At 33.3% G+C, this 26,296-nt stretch overlaps 1 protein-coding gene across 1 annotated transcript; it reads left to right on the forward strand.

Moving 5' to 3' along the window:
• Nucleotides 1–15,927: 15,927 nt before the first annotated feature.
• On the forward strand, nt 15,928–23,872 carry LOC114512923 (protein BRICK1-like). Its single transcript, XM_036016527.1, has 2 exons — nt 15,928–15,977; nt 23,200–23,872. The coding sequence occupies exons 1-2, from the start codon at nt 15,928–15,930 to the stop codon at nt 23,501–23,503; spliced, it is 354 nt and encodes a 117-aa protein (XP_035872420.1). The 3' UTR covers nt 23,504–23,872.
• The last annotated feature ends 2,424 nt before the right edge of the window (nt 23,873–26,296 follow it).

The following is a 26,296-nucleotide window of genomic DNA, read 5'->3' on the forward strand; positions in this document are numbered from 1 at the left end:
CTTATTTTACTTAAAGATTACTATTTTACATAAAGATTTACTTTTCTTAAAGATTTTATTTACTTATTTTATTACTTAGAGAGGGAAGAGAGGGAGACAGAAAAAGAGAGAGAGAAACATCAATGTGTGGTTGCTGGGGGTCATGGCCTGAAACCCAGGCATGTACCCTGGCTGGGAATCGAACCTGGGATGCTTTGGTTCCCAGCCCGCACTCAATCCATAGCCCGCACTGAGCTATGCCAGCCAGAGCCATTCTTTTTTTAAAGATTTTTATTTATTTATTTTTTAAAGAGAGGGCAAGGGAGAGAGAAAGGAGAAGGAAAACATCAATGTGTGGTTGCCTGTCACATGCCCCCTACTGGAAACCTGGTCCACAACCCAGGCATGTGCCCTAGACTGGGAATCGAACCTATGACCCTTTGGTTCTCAGGCTGCCATTCAATCCACTGAGCCACACCTGCCAGGGTCCTTCATTCTTTTAATTGGGCAGACCTGGGGTAGGAGACATCCTACTGGAAGTTCATAGAATATGGCGCTCTAGAGAGAGAGGTTTTTTAAAAATACCACAATTCAGGCTAAATCCAAGTCCAAATGGAGCACTTGGGAAGGATTCTAGCCAGTGAACCAAAGGCAAAATCCGACCTGATTATCTGCCTTTCAGATTTCATGGATTTTAATTCCTTTACATTGTCCTCAAGCAATTATTAAAATTTGTTAAACCAATGTAGCCTTGCATTAGCTTTAATTTGAGGAAATAAGAGAACAATTTGAAGGATAATAGAGCAGGAAAGAGCTGTGGCAACTTGGAGAACTATTTATGGAAAGGCTAAAGTTCTTGGGCAGATACTCTTCAGGATACTTCCGTGAGATATGTAAGGATGACCACGCTTGGTGATTCTCAGGGATACTGGGTGGAGGAGTGGACTCCCTTTAATGCAGAAGATGGTTTTTCACATTCTATTATTTGGATATTAAAGCACAGGCTTATTCACACACACTGCCACTACCACCTCCCATGGGCATTTATTCCCAATTAAGATTAGAGATGTTATTACAAGTATATTTATCATATATCTAACTTTAATAAATGTTCTTATTAAACCTAATAGTTCTAATTGGTTGTCTAGAGCTTCTGGACATATAACTGTATTTGAAAATTATAATTTATATTTTCAGTTTTAGCAGTTACTTTTCTCTTATATCTCTTTCACTTATTCATGCATTGGCCACAATTCTAGAATCATACAAAGTAATAATAACTCTTAAATTCATCTTTGCTTTCCTTCTGCTTTTGATGAGAATACCTTTATGTGCATCATCAAGTTTCATGTTGGTTTTTTATTTAAAATCCATATTTTATACAGTTTTAAGGAAATGCTCCTGCATTTGTACATTTCCATATTTGTTAATATTATTAAAGATTATTAAATGATGTTCAGGTTCTTGAGGTGATATTTCTTATTTGTCTTATGATAATTGATTTCTAATTTAAAACATTAAATTTCTAGGATAAATGTTATTTGATTATGTTGGCTTATAGATATGTATGCATATATATGTATATATATACGATCTCTGTTGTAACCGAGACTATATAATAATATCAGAGACTATTTGTTATGCAAACTATTTGTCTCTGTTATTAAGACTGAATTGTAAGAGTTCACAATGAAAGGAGAAAATTTATTGGCACATGCTGGAAATGTGAGCCAGGAAGGATAAAGTAGTCTAATAGGCTAGAATTCTTCATTTTCTCACTCTTGTGACAAGAGTAGGGAGTGCTGATCGACAGCTTCAAAAAATTTCACATGACAAGAAAGATTTTTATGAAGCAAAGCAGAGTGCTGTTAACAGAAGTAATGGTCAGTAATATAGGACAGGCAGAACTCAAACATTTTTTAAAAGGTAGAGTTACATACAAAATTATATTAAATGTAATGCTGACTTCAGTTTGCTGGTAGTTTATTTATAATGTCCACATTTACAATAATAAGTGACATTAGTCACTGATTTTTTTTGGCTCTGTTTTTTCAAACTTTGTATAAAGATTAGTATAACTAGATAGAGAAGTCTCTGTATGTCTTTTCACATTTTTTTCATTCTCTGAAAGACACTATAACATAATAATCATGTTTGAAAGGGTAAAAATAAATTCACATAAAGTGTTCTCTGGACCCACTATCTTCTGGAAAGGTAATTTTCTCCAAGATTATTAGTCCCTGTAGTTGAATATAGAGGCAAATTTAGTTATTTCTGTTTTACAAAATCAACTCAACTACATTATAAATGCACGCATTTTAAAATAATTATCTAAATATAGTCAAAATTTGTTCAAAAATTTACTTTATTTCTGGTTTTTGTTTTATAAAGCATATTTTAAGCCCTGACCAGTGTGGCTCAGTGTGTTGGGAGTCATCCTGCAAAGCAAAAGTTCTGTTTTGATTCCTGTTAGGGCACATGCCTGGGTTGTGGGTTCAGTTCTGGGTCAGTGCAAATATGAAAGGCAGCTGATCAATATTTCTCTCCCTCTCTTTCCCTCCTATCTATTCTATCATTAAAAAATAATAAAGTATATTTTAAGAAAATACCCCATCAGGGCACATGCCTGGGTTGCAGGCCACGGCCCCCAGCAACCACACATTGATGTTTCTCTCCCTCTCTCTTTCTCTCTTTCTCCCTCCCTTCCCTCTCTAAAAATTAAAATAAAAATAAAATCTTAAAATAGTCCATTTTACTTTGTATTTTGTTCTATTTGTTGTCTGTTTTTTGGTTAATATTTGTATTTTTATTATGTATTTGTAGCAGTTGCATGTACTATATACTTCTTCAGTTTAATGCTTAGATCATCATTTTTTCTTATGAGTTCATTTGTCAATTCACAGGTGATCTAGCATTACATAATTATTTTGTCCTTTAACAAATTTTTAATGAATATGCTGAGAGCAGTTTTAAATATTAAACTTTTGTAATCTTTTTTCTCTATATAACATAACGTGAATAACACAGATAAAGTTGATCAGGGCCTAGAACATACTTGTATCATATACATATTATGTTTAAAATATTCAGTATATCTTGAAAATAAAATACATTTATTTTATTTAAAGTAGAGTACTTTAATTATATATCTATTAATTAACTTTATTTTTATATTATCTGTGTGTTATTCTCTATTTAATTACCTGATTTGTCAGAGATTAAGGTATATTTGCTAAAAATTTCTTAATTAATTTATGTTTCCTTGAATTTTTTATTGTATAGCAAAATATATTTTCTTTTGGCTACAATCATTTTTATTGTGTTTTTCCATTATCATTTATTATTTCACTCTTCCTGATGTATATTTCTAACAATTTTCCCTTTTTTTCTAAAATTTGTTTACTTTCTTTTTAATAACAATATCTTTATTTATTTACTTATTTATTTTAAGATTTTATTTATTTATTTTTAGAGAGGGAAGGGAGGGAGATAGAGAGAGAGAGAGAGAGATATCAATGTGCAGTTGCTGGGGCTCATGGCCTGCAACCCAGGCATGTACCCTGACTGGGAATCAAACCTGTGACACTTAATATTTGTTTACTTTCAAAAGGAAAAAATAGACTAAGATTATCATACTCACAGTATTTTACTTTAGTTATAATTCTGAATTGCTTTTCTTATTTGTCTTCAATTTTATAACTATCAGTTACATCAATTATTACTAACTGATTTAAAATATGTATATTTTATTGACATATCCCAATCTATCTACAGTAAGAGTTTCTTAGTTATATTATTAATTTTTACTCTTTTGTGACTAAATTAAAATTCTCTGAGCAATATTTTTAGAAAGGCTATTTTCTGAGCTCCTGCATAGTTTAGAATATAATTATGTTAGAATTGCACAGAAATAATGACTTTATTAAGTTTTGGCCATGATTGTGACTGATTCCCAGTGAGTTTCTCTCTCATAAGTGAATGAGTTTATATAAATATACCTCTGCCTTACTGAGAAGGGAGCAGACATGTTGAGTGACTAATTTTTCTCATAAATATTTACTTAATAAAAGCAGTGGAAAAAAAACATATAAACTGATATTTGGTAATAAATAATGGGGATGATAAACAATAATAACAAATGATAATTTGATAATAAATGATAAGGATAAACACAGTGAAGAGGGATAACTGTGGAAAGAATAAGATTCCAGGAAGAAGATAACCTTTGATCAAAGACTTGAAAGGGACAAGGTAATACATGTGCAGAGCTGATGATAGGACAGATCAGGTAGTTGGAAACATGTTTGATATGCTTCAGGACAGCAAAGAGACAGTGTAGCTGGAACAGAGAAAGGAAAGGTGATAGTGATGTGAAATGAGGCTGGAAAATTTTTTTAAAAAGTAAGACTTGTAGGACTTTATGGGTTTCAGTGGGTCCTTAGTTCTTAATCTTTATAGGATCCCAAAAAATTAAAGGATTCTGCAGTGAGAAGAAACATGATCTTAGCTTTATATCTAGTGATTTGAGACTAGAGTGTAGAACAAGCATAGAAGGTAAAAAATTGGTTATAAGGCTAAAATATAATCCCAATGGATTATTAAGGATATATAATGGTGCTTTAGACCAAAATAGTTACTCTGAAAAGGGAGAGAGATGGAAGTTAGCTGAGAGATTGGATGTAGGGTACGATAAAAGAGGAAAACCAAAAATAAAACTAAAGTTTTTGCCTGAATAATTGGAAGATGGAGTAATATTTATCAAATAAATTATAATAATTTTTCAGGCAAAAAATGGGAAAAATTAGAAAGAATAGATTAGAGGAGAATGCCATTAAAATATTTTTGATATGTAGTATTTTAAAAGATTTTATTTATTTTTTAGAGAGAAGAGGAAGGAGAGAGAGGGAGAGAAACATGAATGTATAAGAGAAACATTGATCAGTTGTCTTTGGCCCACCCCCAACCGATGATCTAGCCCACAACCCAGGCATATGCCCCAACGGGAATCAAACAGGCAACCTTTAAGTTTGTGGAACAATACCCAACCCACTGAGCCACACCAATTATGATGATATGTAAATTTCTATAATGAATAGGTTTTCAAGTAGATTATCATTTGGATGTTTGACTCAATCCATAAGAGATAAACTTTAATATCTTTAGGGTCATGGATATAAATGTAGAACAGAAGAAATGTGATGACTGAGCTTTGAGACACTAAATATACAATAAGTAGAATAGATAGGGAAAGTCAACAAAGAGATTGGGGAGAAGAGGCAGTGAAAAAGGAAAAAACACTAGAGAAAGTACTAAAAACCAAATGAAGAAAATGATTGAAGGAGTTGAAAGTGGCTAACCATCAAATGCTGTTTCCGAGTCAAGTAAGATGAGTATAGAGAATGAACATTAAATTTAGCAAACTTGAGGTCACTGTTGACCACAATAGGGCAGTCTTGTGCAGAAGTAGGAGAAAATGATTTATTGAAGCAGGTTCATGTGAGAATAAAAGAAGAGAAATTGGAGATAGTGAATACAATCACATTATACCTTGGATTTTCCCCTAATAGACAGAGAAATAGAGCAGTAAGTGAACAGGAAAGTAGACTCAATATAAATTTATTTTACATATCAGAAAATCAACACTAAGAATGTATGCTGATGGGAGTTATGTATTAGAGGATATAATTGACGATGGTGGGTATGAAGAGAATTGCTAAAGTAATGCCCTTGAGTGGTCAGTGGATATGAGAATTAGGAAGGAGACAAGCATACAGTCTTTATCAAGGAGCTCAACTACTTCATCTGAAGGAAAAAAGAAGGAAAAAGTGTATGAACAGAAATGCAAGTAAGTAGAAATTATGTTTTTTCAATAAAATAAGAAGGAAGATCTTTATATGAGAGTAAAGACAGAAGCTAGTGTCATCTGGAAGAGGGTATGCGTAAATGGACTGGGGCAGAGATTCTAAAAATGAAAGACAAAGGCCCCGGTGGGGAGAGTCCAAAGACATTTTTAGGGTTCCACTCTTTTCTAATGGCCTAACCATGTGTGGTGTGATTTTTTTATATATTCCACACAAACAGCGATACAGGAGCAGATACAAGAATTCAACTCCCTTTTAGTGAGAGAGACACTAAGAGAATATTTACAAAAATGTTTTTCCTATTAATATGACAAAAATGTCACTCATTAATAAATTTTGTCTTTAAAAAGTTATTTCTCATAAAAATGTTACTTCAGCTAACATGTAATGGGTTTATTTTTCTAATTTTAAAATGAATCAATGCATAAAGAGTTTAAATGTTTCCCCATTTTATAACTACTATAACAAATTTCTACAAATATAACTCAATTTTTTAAAAAAAATTATCCAATGTTCTCAATGATTTTTAAGAGATAAGAGATGTGAAATTAAAAAGTTTGAAAACCACTAGCATAAGAAAACAAACTTAAGTGATTCAAAGATTTTTTCATATCAGTTTCCACAGCTTTTATTGCTGGTCTAATTTAATTTAACAAATGCTTAGTGTTCTCCATGTGTTCCAAGTAAACCCTATGTAAACTTGCCTCTCAACATCCAATTTACCCCACCATTTCCACATTCATAGAACACACACTTATTTCTTTTTCTTCTGTTGTTAGAATTAATGAATGCTTTGTTGTTTTGGAATAGGCAAATAATTAGTGACATTGGATGAGCTTTTGGAAATACTATCGTTGAGAACAGAGACTTGCTGAGAGGCAAAACCCAGACAGGATACTTAAGCGCAAGTAATAAATATTTTTTAAGCAGATTATCCTTCCATTCAGATTCTTTATTGTGTTGATGGATCTCATTTTTTAAAATAAGCATTGTTTCAATTAGTTATTGAATCATACTGTCTAGTGTTATTATAGTAAAAAATGTTATATTTCCAACTACTAATAATAGTAATTTATGGGAATCAACAATATCTTAAATACTGTAATAAACAATATGTGGTTATTTACTCCTAAAATAGGGAGTCAAGTGTTTTCACAATAAATTGACATCATTCAGTTTTAACTAGGACAAACATGGGAAGATATGCCAAAATGCACAAAAAATATTAAAAACTTTTAATATTGCCAGGAGAAAATTGTAAATGACTTAGAAATGGACAAGAACCATCACTGGGTGTCTTGTCCAGAGTGCTTATCTGCATTATCTCTACTTTTCATTGTCTTTTCAAACTGCTTGCAGTTCTGCAAATTACAAAAATATGATTGTAATGAACAATGTAAATTAATCTATAGAAATGTAAATAAATTGTATTTTCTCTTGTGAGGGTGCAATTGATGATTGTCTTGTAGATACTGACAGTTCTGTAAATTATTCCAGCTTTGGGATGGCCCAAACATGTGTGCTCTTTGGATTCTCCTATAAGGTAGTTTTAACATCATATTGGTTTCCTCACTAATCAAAGAAGTAAATGAAATTTTTGCAAGTGTCTATTTTATATGTTTCTATGAGAGTGATAATACTATGCATTTATAAAAATTGTATTTCACTAATATTGAGTCAATGTATCTTGCATTTCCTTCTAAACTTTCCTTCTAATCACTCAGAAACACAATATTTTATGAAATGATACAGAAGATACAAGTGGGTCTCACATATTCACGGATTGGTACATTGCCCTGCCCACAGTTTGAAGCTCCACATACAACTGCACTTTGGTGAGGGAGTGCGGTAGTAGAAAGGACAGGGTCAAAGTTAAAGACATTGAAAACCAACTTGTCTTCTGACAGCATCACTTCATAAAAGGAAATCTTAACAGCAAAATGTAAGAGGAGTATACATTCAAAATTAAAAAACAGATTTTTAGTACAAATAATTCAGATTTGTGAGAGCTTATTACAACACCTTTATTTTCCTCACTTCCCTGCAGAAATGTGAAGACTGTCAGAGGCTACCATTGGGCCCAAAACCAAATTTCAAGAAACAAATTTGACAAGATGCTTACATGATTGAGGCTTTTTCTGACTTGCTTAAATGAACTATATGCACACAGTTTAACTGTATTAGCAGTTTTATACCTCATTGTAATTAACATTCTCCTTCAGGAGACAGTGAGTTTCAGGAGGCCATTTGTTCAAGAAAGCTAGTAGTCAAATGAAATCCTTTCTCCCCATCTTCTTTGGCAATACTCAGAGACTTGGCAACCTGTTTATACTACATTTCCAGTCTCTTTTGCAATTAGACTTGTCATGTTAGATTTTCACAGATGGAAGGTAAGCAGATATAAATTATGTGCTTCATTCAGGTTCCTTGGGAGAGTGGGTATGCTTCTTCCATGCTGTTTTTTTACTTCCCAGGAGCTACAACCCAGATGTGGCGGCTGCCTAACTGCAACAATGCAGTTGGGGCGGTGAAAAAGAGATGGAACCTGGTTTATGAATAACTATCAGAACAGATCTGTCTGCTAACTGACTTGTTACACAAGAGAAGTAAACTTCTCTCTTTTTTAAATTTCTTTAAATTGCCTCTCTTCATTATGGCAGACTAGGCTGAAGCTAAATAATAAAGGATAGAACTGCATTTTTACTTATCTTAGTATCTCAGTAGGATCATGTGGGAATTGGCACATGAAAAATATACAAAATCCTTTGTAACTTTATACATAAATGAAAAAAATGTTGAATCATAACTATATGAGCAACACATTGTCATGGTTACTTAAGATGGGTTCTCACTCAATTTTAATAATAATTATTATAAAGGTAACATTTGGTATAACACTTAACATTTTAAATTCTTGTTCTAATATAATGGTTATAACTATCCTATGATTTGGAGATTATGATAATTATTATTATGTCCATTTATAATGGCAGAAATTGAGGCTAAGAAGTAACTTTATCAAGCTTGAACAAACATTTGTGGTGGATACTGGATTTGAACCCCATCGTACTCATACCCATTCAGAGACTACTATTTAGGCAGTATGTGGATAAGTGGCTGTTTTTGTTTTTAGCAATAGGATTTATGTAGGTGTTAGATCAATCCCAATGAATGTTTCTCCTAAAACCTGCATTTTCAGACAAAGAAGTTTTCATGATAATTTACAATCCAACTTGCTAAAAGTGTTACAAGTTTACTCAACCATCTCCTACTTCACCTCCTGAACACTGTCATTTCAGACATAGCACACTGTCAACTAAACTACTTTCTTCTGGAAACATTTCTGATTACTTCTTTATAAAGTGTGAAATCTGAGACTGAGCATGTGATGGTCAAAAATATATCAGTTGCCTAGACAGAGTTAATATCTGAATAAATCTTGATTCTCTTATTTCTCTAATTGAAGCATTCCAACCATCACAGTGACTTCTCTAACCATTTACTCTTTGGACAATAAATGCTATTCTTTCCTCTGAATTGTGTTTGAAATACCTCATCTCGTTTGTTTCATAACACAAAAAGCCTGGCACTTGCATCAAGTTATAAGGGAAATAAAGAGTAAATACCCATTAATCAGAGACTATTTGGCATGGGTTATGTTACATTATTTCCACAATATTTGGAATATACTAGACATTTTCCCTTGTAAGTTTATCCTATTTTGCCTGCTGACTAAAAATATTTTTCCTTTCTCTCACCTGTACACAAAATGGTGCATGATACCTTAAAATAACCTTTCATTATTTTTTCTGCATAATATATTACCTTCATACACTACCTTCATTGTTGCAATATTCATTTGCATATATTAACTCTCCACATGAAAGCTTAGGAATGATTTCAGCATTTCCCCTTCGAATTACAGTTTCTGCCTCATTCAGGAGCCAGCTAGGACATCCCCAATCAGACAGGTACACAATGGAAAAGTATTACTCCAACATTGCAGAGCCAGGGAGACTTCTAGGTTATTATTGGCTTTAATTATCACTCCCATGAGCTGCAATATTCTTTACTTTCGGTGAAGCAGCACTCCACAGAGTGTGAAATCCTTCCCTGCTTTTGAAAATACCCAAGAAATGAACTGAATCACTTCCAATCTGCTGTAACAACTGAACACCCACTGATAAGTATAAGCAAGGGGCAAATTTATCATCGCCAATAGAAAATAGGCTTTTTGAAAGTGAGATTTGAGACATCCAGCCAGCTGCTTGCTGCCAGCAGTGATCAGCAAAAACCAAATCCACTTTCATTTCAGACTCACAGGCATTTTATTTTCCCTGATTGGTATTGAAGTTAATAAAAAAAGCACAGTCTTTAAAGAAATGTTCGTAGTTTATCGCTATAAAATATAAATGCTAAAATATCAAAACAAATAGTTCTCATAGTTATAAATATTAATTTCCAGTCCTACTCTCATACATAATGGCCATTTTTTGTTTTGTTTTGTTTTTCTTTCCATGAGACACTTCACATTCGAATCAGACCTGAAGATTTTGAACAGGCTTATGTGGTCTCTCTTCCGGAGGTCCAGACCACATAATTCCAATTTCTTTGCCTCTTAAGCTAAGGCTTATATAAATACCCTGCATACAGACATATGCTGTTCAGATTGAAATCAATGTGCAGTGATTCACTTCTCAATATTACCTCGGGGTTTCTGCAAGTCCTCTGGTTTCCATACTGAATTTCCTTATTGTTCCATGATCTGAATTTCAGATCTTAGGAGGAAGGCTATTAAAGAAAGATGATAGGAGGAAGGGAAGTAACTAGGTGTAACAGCTTCAAGATATTTGATAGGTCCTCTCATTCTTTATTTTAGCTATTTAAATAAAACGACAGAATTTTATTATATACTAAAAGATTCAGATGAGATCAGGTGAGCTCAGGGTGGTATAAACTATTTAGCTATTTAAATAAAACGACAGAATTTTATTATATACTAAAAGATTCAGATGAGATCAGGTGTGCTCAAGGTGGTATAAACAAAAGAATAAAATGTGTTTTTCTTAATTACTTTTAAAATTAATTTATCTCCCAATTAAAGTTGACATATAATATTGTATTTCTTTCAGGAATACAACATAGTAATTAGACATTTGTATAACTTACGAAGTGATCACTCTAAGACTAGTACCCTTAAGACACCAGACACAATTGTTATTATAATTTTATTTACTGTATTTCCAATGCTGTTCTTTATATCCTGTGAATGATTTTATAAGTGACAATTTGTACTTTTTAATTCCTTTCACTTTTTTCACCCATCCCCCAAGTTTTTAAATTTAGTAAATTCACTTTCAAAAACCATTTAATATGGCTATTTAGCCTAATAATCATCAGTAACATAGACATTAGATTTTCTCATTATATTAATTTTTATTGAAAGTGTCAGAAATTTTCCTCTGGTTGGTATTTTTATTTCTATGTCCAAGAGCTATGATTGACTTATTACTATATTATAAATTCTGCAGCGTACAGGTAGCCAGTGATATGGTAAAAATGTATGAACACAAAACTGTCATTTACTGATATTCAGTGTTACATTTCTTGTGTGTGCCTGCAATTTTTAAATCTTGTAGTTCTTGAAATTATAGGTACAAAAACCACAAGCTAAATCAAATCTGAAAAAAAAACCAATAACTGTGTAATCAGTTTCTTTTGGTTTGACTGTCTTGTTTCTATGGATGTTGGAAATGGAAAAGGCTGTAGTGATTTTATAAATGGTGGAATAGTCTTTGTCCTAGAAACAGAAGAATTTAAAGCTTTCCTCTTTATAGATAAATATTTTTATTTTCATTTTCTGAAGCTAGGGGTCTTTACCATGGGGTACATCTATAGCAGCCAGAATACTTACAGCAAACCCTACACATTTTAATCACATTGTAATTTACAAAGATCATCATTTTGAAAATTGCATATATTTTATATAATTTTCATTTTCTGTCCCCTTCTGTGTATGTTCAGAAACAACTGTTCTAACATAACATAGGGAACAATTTAGTACTGCATGAAGATAATGAATGGATTTCTAAAGGTAAAAAACAAATATGTGAGATAAAGATAAGTAAAAACATAGATAAATTATACCAAAAGGAACAATTATACTTTAAAAATGTACATCAAGTAAATATGTAGAGTAGTTCCATAATTTAGACTGAACCTCTCCTGTTTCTTAAAACAATAATTCCATCATATATTATTACATCAAGACTTGCAGTTTGATATCAGAAACACTTCAGAATAGGCACTCCTTTCACCAGCTTTCTAACAATAGTGGGTACCCTTGTTGCCCACCATGTAAGACTGAATATGCAAATGTTTTCTGTATTATGGCATATTAGGACATGGAGACTAGCTTAAAAAATATGGCTTGAAAGCAATTGACTTCTGGCTCTTACTATTAGAACACAATTGGAAAATTAAGCTAGAGAGGATTAGCCAAGAGCAGTCAAAGTGACAAGGTACTAAGTATATGAACAGAATGAACATCCAGCAAAGAAGTTTAAAGGAATACAACTTCAATGAAATTGGTAAAGCTGTCCAGTGATTTAGATGGTGAACTATCTTTAAGGGTATTTTTTTGAGAGAGAGGGTATGTGAATTACTGTTTCAATTCTGTGGGTTTTTTTTTTTTTCAGAGAAATAGGAATATGACTAGGCTGCATTTGCTCTTGAAATACTTACAAATTTGGTGTGAGTGAATAAAAGTGGCATGAAAATGTCAACTGAGCTTGTGGAGATTTAGGGTATGCTACTCTGAGATTCAGGTGACAGCAGTTATCAGTAACCTAAGCAGTTCATTCTGCTCTCTGGTTCCATCTTCAAGGGGAACTTTTTTAGACATAACTTATAAGAAGAATTAAGAACCCTTACCCCCACAATAACCATGATGTCTTCATAGGAGCAAATTAAGTGGAAATACTTACCATAAGTAAGATTTCTAAGGGAAGGAGTTTTTAGGGAATCATTTTAAAAATACAACTTAAGTCCAAATCCAAAATGTATTTATTTTAGTTCTTTTGTTCACTCACTCAATACACATTTTGTTGTTATTGTTCTTTTCTTCATTATAACGTGTACATTTAAACAAAGATGTTATTTTGATACTGTAACCATATTTGGAGGTATAACAAAATGAAGTCTCCACTTATGCAATTACTGATTTACAGCAACGAAGATCAATAGAAATTACTACTAATAAAAATATTATTACTTAGGTGCCCCTTCCCCTTTTGGGTGCCTCAATAGCAAATAGAAATTCATGATTATGAAAATAATGAGATTGGAAGAATGAATAGTCGATGATTATAAAGACTATGCTCATATACTCTCACTTAGCCTTGCATGGAAAATAAATGGAACAAAATACAATGATGTTTCAAAACAGCATCTGTAAAGCAAAAGGAGGATGTAACAAGATGTTAAAAAGAGTTAGGTGGAGTTGACATTGAAAAATGATCATTTGGAGTTTAATACATAAAAGTTTTAAAGCTAGAACCATTAGGTTCTTTGTCACTTTTAAAAACCCCATTATCTGTCTATGAAGCCCTTGCTATGTTATCAAAGCTCTTTCTGAACACCATACATCATGGAAGGCTCCTCAGATTCCCAGGGTCTAGAACTGTCTTCTAAGTGCCTGTCGTCCTTTACTTGTACCTCTTCCAGAGAACTCCCACAATCTACTGAGTGTTCCAGCCATTTTACACCTGCCTGTGAGCTCCTGGAGAGCAGAGACCAGATCTTGCTATTATTTTAATCTCCAACCTTTCAGTAGAGGGTCTGCACATACATCGATTTCTCAGTAATTTTTCAATGAATTAAAATATGGTCTACTCATTTCTGTTTAAAAATTAATATATTTGGAAAGCAGAATAGATTTCATCCCTAAATAAAGTAAATGTATTTTATAAATTTTAAATGTCAGAATTATTTTCAAGATTTAATCAACTAAAGAGAAAAATGTTCCAGCCCTGAAAATTAAGCATTAAGATTTTGAATGAAAATTATCCAATTTTCTAGTAATATTCTTAGAAAATATATTTAAATGATTTATTTGCAGTTTATTTTTAAAGAATAGATGTTATATTTTATCTATTATGTATTACATAACATATATGTTCCCATGTTATTATATATGCTTCATAAATATCATAGCAGCACTATAATTCAGCTTATCAGTATACCATAATTGACTTAATATTTACATTCCTTGTAGACATATTTATTTGTCCAAGTTAATATTATGAAGAACAGTGCAAGTTAAAAACATTATTTTAGTTATAAAATTATTAGAAGTAAGACTTTCATTATTTGCACAGCAGCGATTGGTGGGATAACACTGAGAACATAATCAAACAGAGACATCATGGCTAAGGTAGCAAAAAGATTTTATGTATTTTTAAAGATATATTTGCATGGCTGGCATTTTACCTGGAATTCAGAGGGGCATGGAATAATGTCCAGAAAAAAAATACACCTTCAGCTAACATAAGAAGGGTGTGTATATATGCTATAAGATTAAGAAACCTACCTGCACAGCCTTTCCTACTGAATATTTGAAGTAGAATAGCAAGCTAGAAAACAATTTGCAAAGGCTGAGACCAGTTCCCAGTTAAAGTTTATACTAAAAAATTACTCAGTGTGTGTAAGTTATTTACAAAGTTTTTAGTAGAAAGCTAGTGTTTTAGATTGTGGACTAGTGCCAAATTTTCTAGGTTCACATTATATTTCTTCCACTGATTAATTGTATAATTTGGAGCAAGTTCTTTAACTGATCTGAGGCTATTCTATCTACTCCAAACACACAAAAAACGTACCTATCTCCTAAGGTTGCTGTGCATGTCAAGTAAGCTAATAATTATAGTATTAAGTTTATATGACTCTTTTCTAACTATTTTATGTAAATAAATAACTTGTATATATGTGTTTCTGTAAGTATACATGATATTAATACAAAATTTGGGGAGAGATAGCATAGTTTAGTGTTTAAAAGTGTAGATTATAGAATTAGACTATCTGGGTTTGAATCAAGCTCTGCAACTTCTTACTTAAATGGCTTTTACAAGTTACTTAATTTTTCTCTGCCTCCATTCTCTTATCTATAAAATGAGAATAATCATACCTATATTTTATGTTTTAGAAAGATTCAGTAAATTTATTTTTAATGTGCCTAAACAATGTCTGTCACATAAAAAGCTCTATATTAGTTTGTTAAATTAAATCAATGTTTGCTATTGCTATTTAAGTAACACAGAACATCATTAACAAGGGAGACAGAGAGTGACGTACAGACCAGTGAATCTTTGCCACCAGTACTCCTCCTTTTTCCAGAACCCTTAAATCTTCAGAATTTTTTTAAGTAACAGTATGTGTAGATAGATGGTTGAGCATTGGTCTTCTCTTTTCTTCTGTCACTTGAAATGTTACAATACCTAAAGATTATATATTTCAAGCATGTAAGAAAATTGCCGAACATTTCACAATAGAAACTACAAGATAAATCCTGAAAGGTGAAATGTAACTATTCAATTAGAATTTGGCCAGCAATTTGGGGGAAAACAAGGCATCACTGTCTGTATAGGAAGTAGTACAGGAAAACTATTAATTCAGTAGTAGAAATAGAACTTAAAGTGAGAAAGCAACACAGGAAATAAAAGGAATATATGCCAAGTAAGTATAGGAGAAAGTAAGGAGAAAAAAATGATAGAAAGTGAACCCCCAAAATTGAATACAAATTAGTTTGCATTAGAAAATGTAAAAAATGTAGAACACTATGTTACAAAAACAATAAGTTTAGAGTGGATTTTTAAAAAATCAATACAGATATTTCTGAGGCTTAAATACCCCATTAACTGGAAGAGGCTATACTTAATTAAATGTTGTTTTCTGTTAAGTTAGCCCAGTATTTCCCAGTGTGGTCTTAGTGATGGTTTGAGCTGCATATTTCTTCATTGTGGAAGACTGTCTACCCCATATCCTGTAGGGGGTTAACAACACGCCCACTAGGACCACCCTAGTGGGGGCAAACATGTATTCTGGCATTGCTGAAAGCCCCTGGAATAGGCAAAATTCCCCCAGGTGAGAACCACTCATTTAACCAATCAGAAAATAAAATAATCTCAGTTTTGCATGATAACTGAATATTTATATAGTTCAACTCTTAACACAACAGGTTCTCATTATTACCTCAAATTAGTGTTCATGTAGCCACGCTTTGAATTGTTATCTGTGATTAAAAATTCACTTTCTCACTCTCTATTTTTCAACAGTTCTTTTTTATATCCACTTCCGTGGATAGGATTTTACCTTGTATATCGTATTTCTGGTAAGTCTTCTTATTCCCAGAGGGTGCAGGGGGTCTCCTTCTTTTCCCTTCCTAAATATCATTATGTCATCTATTTCAGCACCTCCCAACAGGGTGCCAGCAGAAGACACTTGTAAACAAATTCTTCTGACTCAGTGTGAAATATGGAAAATACAGCCAGAAATGTGATTGAACTTTCATCTTTGTTCCAAACTATGTATGTAACTTGAAATCACATGATCCTTTTTAGAAGCCTTATGGAATTCTTCAATCATGCTGAATTTGAAGACAAGAAAATACCTGTTATTTCCATTTGCTCTGCCATGACAAGATATTTACTACATCTACCCTATGCTTTTAGAGCTCTTAAAAAAGTGAGTATATTAATTCCAGGGTCAACCCATACTTTTACAATAACTAACATTTTTTAGTTATACTTCCCAAGAGAAAAGTAGCCATAACATTTAACAGTAGGAGGCCAGAACTCTGATCAGTCAAAACAGAGGCCTGACCACTGAAACTGGATGTCTGCCGGAATATGCCCAGTCGAGCCACATCTGTACAAACCAACTAAGTGCCAGCCAACTCTCACAGGTGATTTTTAAAATTAATATCCGAACTCTCCAAATCCCAGTTATTTTTACATATTATTACATTTTTTCCAGACTATTTTGAATCCTGACCATTTTCCAATGCAAACAATGCAAAATAATTATTTTAATCATAACAGGTAAAACATGTATTTGACCTTGCTAAGAATGAGAAACCCAAAAGAAAAGCAAATTAAGTCCTGGGGCTTTTATTAGTTAATATTGTACCATCAACTCTAATCACATAGAAATGTACCATGCCTGGTCTTCTAATTCCACACAAGAGTGAAAACTACTGTATGTTTTCCTCAATAGTTTTCCTAAAGCCCATTCTCATACAGAGTTTTTCAACTATCTTGATACCCTTTCTATTTTTACCATTCTTACTGTGGTGTGTGGCAAATTTGCCAGGGTTGTTCATGCTTCATACATTTATTCTTCAGCTAATTTTTCTAAATCTTAAGTCAGGTTATAATGTCATTCAATTTGAATAAATTGCATGCCATACTTTTATGCAAAATGGATAACATTTTTATAGATAAATTAATTCACTGTTTGCTAGAGTAACAAAAATAATGAATTAACAATTAAATTTGAAAATTTATATGCTAAGTGTTATATTTTATAATCTATAATCCTCTAAAACATTTTATCACAATTCATATCATTCTAAAAAAGCTGGGAAATTTGATATGACTATAATAAGATGTACTGAAAAAATTAATAACATATAAATAGAAAATCAGGTTGTAGAGAAATTTAAAAGTTGGATGCAGATTTGCTAATCTCAAGGACCCTAAAACCATGAAAATAATTTCATCTGTCTTTGTATTTCTAGTGCCCAGCTTAGTATCTGGTATCTGGAAATGATAAATAAGTATTTGTTATATAAACAAATGAGCAAAATAGTTCTTCATGCAATAATATTCATAGCATATCCAGTTTTTACTCTAAAATTTCATTACTTTAAATTTTTATGCTTTAAGAAATAAATCCTTAAAAATTTACTTAAGAAATATATTTAATAAAAAATAAACTTTTAGGAAAATAAATACTTATTAATAAAGTATGGATTTGCAAAACAAAATATCAGTTGATGCAATCAATTTCTTTTAGTGATACTTAATGCCATTGACTCTAATACCTCGATTATAACTATAGAATCTCCTAGTTAAATTAAGGTTAATTTGTGCTATGGAAGATCTGGAAGATTATTCTCTAGACACTGATGAACATATTCAGTAATATTACAGTGTTTTTTCGCCAGAGTTTAGAGAAACTAAACAGAGCCCAACTTTGTTACCTTGCTGCTAGCATGTTTTCTGTGTTGTTGTTTATTTCCCTCTAGAGTTTAAGTCTAATCTTAAACAATCACTCGAGTTTTATTCCCTAGAGAAGCACTAAGTTTTTATCTATGTTTGCCAAATCTAGTTTATGTTTAGAAACCTCAGGAGGTGGTGTTGGGGTGTATATATGTGTGTTGATGTGTGTGCGCACACACACACACACACACACACACACCTCACATCCCCTGGGAATTCTGATAATATAGACCTGGCTTTAGATACCTGGAATATGAATTTGTAAAGTCTTCTTGGTTATACTGATCATCAGCCAGCATTGGCAACCACTGGTCCATGCTATTGACTTCTTACCTTAGTTATGAGAGCAGTACATCACTTGGGAGGTGCATCTGGTTTTGAAATGAGAAACTAGAAAACTGTGTTCATTCTACCTATACAGAGACCATTTTAAAAAGAGTAGCCTAAGCAGAGAGTTTAATTGTGGAAATTCTTTATGAAATATATGTTCTTTTTGGTAATAAGCTTGGTGATGAAGTTATGCGTTCTGCAAAAGAGACTGAAGTGTGCTTTTTAATAAAGCAGACTCAACTCAGCACATATTGTTGAGATAGAACACTCTTCTTCAACATATGGATTTTGATGAGCTTACTAGAAACTCTGTGAGAAAGACTTTTTGGTGACTAAATCTGTAGCTGGTTTCTGATAAAAAACATTGAATAAATAAACCGACTTGAACTGAAATCTCCAATGATCTTTTGGAACTTCTTTCGAGTATCCCTTGGGCCAGTTCACACTAAATTTGCTAGAAACATATTGAGTGAATAATTCAGGTGCATATCACGGTGAATATCTCAGAATATTTCTTACCACTAGGGCAGAGAGTTAATAAATATGAGTCCTTTTTCCATGGCCTACTGGCTTTATGAAAGCAGGGAACTATTATACTGATATTCTTTGTTTTTTGTCTGAAAAACAAAGAACTTTAAAAAATACATGGATTTATTAAATGTATTTTAAAGTGTTTTATATTAGACATTCTGGTAGATATAAAAGGTGTTACAAATAAGATACAAACAAATCTCATAGACCCAGGAGAGCAGTATAAATCAAAGTTATGTCCTTAATATTTACCATTCAGCATGAAATGGAATATGTGAAGTAGACCTGAGTAAAAAAATGCTATAGAAGTTCTGAGGAGAAAGATGCAACACTTGCCTGGAGTTTCAGTACAGGTTTCTTTGTGCTACCACTTGAATAAGTAGAAATATCTCATGAAGAGTTGGGTGATAGGGATACGTTATGGAAGGAGACTTTCTGAAAGAAATAGATAAAATAATAACATTTGTTTAGAGGTGATAAATCTCTAAAAAGAGACCCAAAATATTGAGGGGATCCATTAATGTATGACAACTTTATTGTCTAGCATTAGGAAAACATTCCAGTTTTCCAGGAGATGTAAATACCAGTATAAAAGTATTGAGGTGTTGATTGTTCATGAGAGGGGGGTTGTGTTAATAAGTGATTAAGAATGGCTTCGAGATTTTTCAAATAGCCAGTGACTTTCAGGCTTGTTTGTCTATATGTTCACCTGCCTACTGTACTGGTAAAATTTTATCCAGAAATCCTGTGTATCAAATAAATAAACATACAGCTGCTCTGGCTGAAAGGGAGTAGAGAGAGGTGGAACCCAGAAACCCACACAATGAATTTCCTGCTGGCTTTTTTTAGGAACTACTGAGGAAATTTGTTTACTCAGAATAGACTGAAAACTGTGGGTAGGATGACTGGGTGTAGGATGATGCCACATACAGAAAGCTGGTCGGTCAGTAAGGGGAGCAAGCTGGGGATAGAGTTGCCAGCCACACTGATGTAGCAAACTAACATTTAGGTTGGTATGTCTAAGAGCAGGCAGTTGTGGTGAGAGCTAAGGGGAGAAGCTGAGGAAAGGGCTGTAATTTGAAAGGACTGTTGATACTGCAGTGAGAGATAACATTGCCAGAAAGGTGCAGAAAGAGAAAACAGAAGAGCAAAGGCTCAGTTTTAAAGGATATAGCAATTCAAGTTGTGAGAAGCAGACCTGAAGCCTCTAGAGGACCAAACAGGGAAAGAATGGGGACAAAGCAGGAGGTCCCTTATGTGAGGTTAAAGATACATGAACAACAGCTGATTATGATTACAGAGAATAAGGAACAGCATTTTATTTCTTGGTTGGTTGTGTTTATTTGTTTATAATTGTTTGATAAGCTACTTTCAAAGTTTATAATATTTTTAAATATAATATAAATAGACACAAATGGCCTATTTAAAAAAAATACAACTGTATAGGAAAAACAGTCTATTTACTAAATTAATTCATGAGTGAATAGAAATATTTTTCTTGTTTGAATTTGTTTCAAGGAGGATAAAGCTTTATCCTAAGCAGGATAAAGGCGAGCAGAAAAAAAAATACTTGAAAGCAAAAAAAAAAAAAACAAAAAAAACCTCATTAAATAAGTCATTACCATCTTGGTTGTAATACATTTATTGGAGTCAGAAACTTTTTCCGCCCATGATTCTAATGGAGAGCCATGTTATATGCTAGATTAAAGGGAATGAGATAAACTTTCTAATGACATTATACATGGAAAAATAATATGAATTATATAACAAAAATGTATGGAATTTCCAGTAGAGGTCATGCCTAAAGTCAAGACACAAAAGATTAAAGACTGAGAAACGATACTGGTTTGGAAAATTAGATCAGTGCTGATCAGTGGAGCTGAATAATCTCTAAAAACCTTATGATATGAGAGAGAAACATCAATTTGTTGCCTCCTATACTCACCCAGACTGGAGATCGAACCGGCAACCTAGGTATGTGCCCTGACTGGGAATCAAACCTGCAAATTTTGGTTCACAGGACAACGCTCTAACCAACTGAGTCACCAGGAGGGACTAATTCTCTATTTTGAATGGTACATACATTGATCATTGTTGCATTACATATTTTCTGATAAAGTTTTATGAACTGTAATTGCATATTCTGATGATATACTGAGCTATAGTAGTGGCAACATTGTAGATTATGAGGTGATTTATCTGTTTTAGCTAATGATTTTAAAATTTCGTTATTAACTCAGTATACTTGATAATACAATATTGTGTCATCAGATTTATTAGGGTGAGGATGAGATGTATGCCTTATATGGCATTCCTTAAATTTAAATTGCTTAATTTGAAAATGCACTTAAATATCATAATGTCTAGAATAGAAATGTTTCATTGCACATCAATTTTTTGTTAACTGTTTTCTCCTGCTGCTGAAAATTATGCTATATGATTTTTTCCAGAATGTAGTTTTTTGTGCCTCCCCTAATAGATGTTGTGTTCCTAAAGTAAGTCTTATTGTTTTGTTATTTCATGTTGTCCTCAGTGAATACTTAAATTGTGTTTTCTCACCACAGTGTACTCATATTAAAACTGTTAGAACTATGTTTTGCATTTAATTCTTTTTCTTTAACAAAGCAATACATAGAAGGGAAGACAGAGCAACTTTAGAAAACAAAATAAAATTTTCAAAAAATAACATATCAAAAGAATTACATAGAAAATAGTGGTTATATTTATATCATAAAAGTTCTGTAAATAACTTCAATATAAAATATAAGAATAAAAGGCAGCTCAATTTTAAATTAGTCTTAAATTAAACTGATAGGTTAGAGTATTTAAGGGCTATTTCAGACTAAATGTGCTTTTAATTGGAACTTACTTTCCTACAAGGAAGCAGTAAGCTCCCCTGAGGCTCAGGGTCTCCTCATCTTATCTCAGCTCCACCAACCACAAAAAGTATGCAAATGCACTTGGCATCCTGCCAGCTTCTTTCAGGGATTTTGTTTGCCTGGCTGTTATAGGAGGTTGCATTTGTGATTTTGAATTTAATGGATTGACAACACATTTTCTTTTTAGTTAATTACAACCAAATATATTCAAAATACAACCAAATATAATCAAAGAGTAAATATGACTTAGTATACACTATACGATAAAAATGCACCATCTATACCAGCAAGTAGAGACAGAGGTTATCATTCAATAAATGTATTAAGTACTACTAAAGTCCTTCAATTATAGGCTAGAAAATTAAAGATTGCCAGAGATAATACTACATCGAAAGCTTCACTTTTGTCTGATTTTATTTTTTAGTATAAGCCTATGTGACATTAATGGAGGTGAAACATGAAAAAACAACCAAGAAACCATGGCAAACAAGAGTTTTCTTTCTTTTTTTCCCTTTATTTTTATTATTGATAATATTATAGATGCCCCCATTCCTCCCACTTTGACTACACCCACCCAGCCCCTACCCCCTTCCTTCAGACCATCACCACACTATTGTCTGTCTTCATGGGTTATGTATGCATATACTTCTTTGTTCTTTTGGCTAATCCCTTCCCTTTTTTAGTTTCCCCAACCCCCCTCCCCTCTGACAGCTGTCAACATATCCCAATATTATAGACACTGAGTTGTTTCATTTCCCAAGCTTTTACACACACTTTGTGCCTCAGCCAGTAATGATCTTTCTTCATTCTGTGGCTTGCATCTCTTGTTCAGCCTTCAAACTCTTCCATTATCATATTCTCTGAAAAACATTTTTTGGTTGTGCCTTAATAACTTTCACCAAAATAACATTGACCTATAACATAGCTATGATCTTTGAACATAGAACTCTCTTACCATATGTATCATATTGTATGATAATTACCCACTTATTGCCCTTTCTAAAGTCCTTAAAGGCAGGACAAGTATTTTTACATGAAAAGCAGCTAAGTTCTTAGAATATAGTAGGTGCTCAATAAATGTTCATTGAATGATTAATGCTGACTGTCACAAATTATTCCCTGTGCCTCAGTTTCTCATCTGAACATGTTGTGATTATCTTAGTTGATGTATAAGGTGCTTTTAACTTGATAATACAGACCAGCTACATAAAATTTTGGCTCCAATGCCTCTCTTAACACTATTGACCACCTTTATTGAAAATTTTATTATTCTGCTCTAAAACCACTCTTTTTTGTGTCTCTGAAAAGGGATTCTTCTCTTACCCTTTCAATATTGATTTCCAGTATTAAAAAAAAAAAGTTGGCTCTTCCTTTGGCGGCAGCTGTGGCTGGACAGGAGGACCCAGTGCGGTGGGAAATTCACCAGGACTGGGCCAATCGGAAGTACATTGAGCTCATCACCAGCAGCATCAAGAAAATTGCGTACTTTCTCAACTCATTCAATCTGTCTTGTCGTTCAAGACTCGCAACACTAAATGAGAAACTGACAGCCCTTGAACGGAGAATAGAGTACATTGAAGCACGGGTGGCAAAAGGTGAGACCCTTCACCTAGAACTTTGCCAGGCTGCTTCTGGGAAGTTGCTTTAGAGAACCCAGGCCTCCGTGGGACAGGTCCCAGCAGCCTTCAACTCCTTCCTCTCTCCTTAAAGAACAGCAGGGCTTATTCTTGGTTTTCTTTCTTCAATCATGTGGCCTTTGGTCTCTGCCATGTACATCTGACAGTATGATATGGCACATGGGGCAAAGTCTAGGGGAACTCTTGAAAACATTAGGCATTTTACCTTTTCAGTAACATTTCATGGAACTACTGGTAAATGTATTTGAGGTGCTCAGAGCCAAAAGACTGGGACTCTTTGTGAAGGTCCTCCCCACCTCTCAGTTTCTCCCGGACTCTCCTTACAGTTTTCATTGCCTTTGCATTGATTCTATAAACAGTCTTTGTCTCCTCCCCACCTTCGTTTGGGGGTGGCAGCCAGTCCTTGTTGAGACTCTCATGCCCTGGCACGGTGGCTGCCAGAGAATGTTGTTGTTAACCCCAGTTTTTTGTCCTTCTGGGGAAGTCAAGGCCCAGCCCCTGCTTGACTTGAAGGGTCATTTTCAATTTTCTTTCTGTCATTTGGACTGTCTGCCTCTGATATTTCACAAATAAACTCCTCAACTTTATCCCACTGCTGTGTCTGTGGTGGGGAGAGGAGCTAGAGATGGGACTCGTATATTCCACAGAAATCTGATGTGTGGGATTATTATTCTAACATAACACTTTCAGGGGAAGTTGCTTGATCAAAGCCTAGATAACTCACCAGCCAGAGCCCCCATATTTGGACTTTGAGCTGACTAATTCATCCTGGGAATCATATGGTCATTCAGTAGACATTTGCCAAGTACTTACTTTGTAGATACATTATGTATGCTCCGATAAAAGGTACAATGTTTGAAAAAAAAAGCTGAGTTTGCAGTTGCTTCCTGTTCTATCCCATCTGTAATTCCCTCCTGGACATTTACACGTTTGTCTGATTTCAGCTAGCAATGATTTATACATTATTTCAAAGCTTACATCTCTAGTCCTTGATACATTTTATCAATAAAAATCCTCATTCTGTAGGACCATTTTTGAGTTCTGGCTTGCTTTTGAATTCTGATTCTGTAAATAAACATAATACTTAATTTCCATTTAATAGCACTTAATGGCCACCAGGTTAATGGTTCAACCCAAGTAATCTATAAAAAATAAAAAGTTTAGCTCAGTGGATTGAGCGCAGGCTGCGAACCAAAGTGTCGCAGGTTCGATTCCCAGTCAGGGTACATGCCTGGGTTGCAGGCCATGACCCCCAGCAACCGCACATTGATGTTTTTCTCTCTCTCTCTTTCTCCCTCCCTTTCCTCTCTGAAAATAAATAAATAAAATCTTTAAAAAAATAAAAAATCTATCAGCTAACTGGCCTTATTGAGATTCACCTATTTTAGAAAGAAAATAGTGTTTGTGTGGCAGGTTCTCAAAGGACATGGTCTATTGTATTAGAAAGTACACTTTCTTACACTGATAATAATCCAAGTAACTTGAATTTCAGCCTTAAATAGATTCACTAGAAATAGACATTATTTTTCCTTTAATTTTTGAGAAGTAGTAGTTGATAGAAAATGCTATAATGTCCAAGATCTAGGACAGGATTTTTTTATTTTACTTAAGATTCATTTGTAGTAATCAATATTTTTAAGTGGAAGCTTATTAACTCATTAATCTAAGTAAGAGTAGATAAAACTAGTACCCTGAAAAAGACTTCTAAATCCTTTAAAATACATCTTCCCTTTTCATTAAAAATTTGAAACTCTTTCATAGGAATTATAGTAAATATGCCACAACACATCATTTCATAAATATATTTCCACATATCATTTCAGAAATGGCAAGAGAATTTATAACTTAATCCATTATGCCAGAACAGGCTAAACTTCCAAAAAATTTGAGCATGAAAAACTATGTTTTGTCAAACACAAAGCACAATAAAAACATCCCACAGACTTAAGCACTAGGGAATAATGTCTATTCAGTTCAGGTTTTCACTTTCATTTCTAACAACATTGTACATTCCTCCCTACGACTATAGTACTTTTTTCCATGCTGTCAAACATAGAGGCAGATATAGTATAGGCTTAATGCTTTGGTACTTTTATAATAAAATATTTTATATTAGACATTTTCCCCACAACATCATTAAATTTGCTGCAGAATTGCTATGGGCTTAATACAAATTTAGAAAGCAAAAGGAAAACATATTACTCCATGCACTGTTCCATCAACTGCCAACCATAGGCAAGAAAGCTAATGGCAAATGCCTTTTCTTTTGGAACTAAACTTGGTTCACTCAGAAAACCCATTCTGGTCCTCTCAGTACTTTAAGCCTCTGTTACCATAGAATGCTTATTTAAATTATATTATGAATTATGTAAATCTCAGTAGGATAAAATAAATGCTTATGTTTGCCATCAAATGTTCCAAAGAGCAATAGTTAAAAGATATGTTAATAGTAGGTGCTATTTGAAAAACAAACAATAAAGGTTTCATGTTCAAAAAACTCTTTGGAAATTCTGGGTCAAACAAAATAAAATATGTAGAGCCTTAACATGCTAATTTGTTTTGTGAATCTCCAAGGTATAAAAAACAGCATTTCTTTACAAAAATTATGGAATCTTTTTGTTTTTAGCTAGTTTCCACTTTTTGTTGATGAATCAATTACTTTCTAAGTGTTCACCATATTTTTCTTTACTCCAGCTTAGGCTCCTGTATGGCAGAGAGACAGAAACAGGTACACAGCCTGTGTTAAATGTTGAGTAAAGGGTGGATAATACAATGCAAAAGGGAACTTTGTAGTCACATCAGAT

This window comes from Phyllostomus discolor, chromosome 2 (assembly GCF_004126475.2).
Source record: "Phyllostomus discolor isolate MPI-MPIP mPhyDis1 chromosome 2, mPhyDis1.pri.v3, whole genome shotgun sequence".
Lineage (NCBI taxonomy): Eukaryota > Metazoa > Chordata > Mammalia > Chiroptera > Phyllostomidae > Phyllostomus > Phyllostomus discolor.

Bases quoted from the DNA above. Each gene is read 5' to 3' on its own strand.
- LOC114512923 (XM_036016527.1), top strand. From the start codon at position 15,928: ATGTATTCTGGCATTGCTGAAAGCCCCTGGAATAGGCAAAATTCCCCC. The intron at 15,978-23,199 runs GTGAGAACCACT...ATTGATTTCCAG, and splicing joins AATAGGCAAAATTCCCCCAG to TATTAAAAAAAAAAAGTTGG.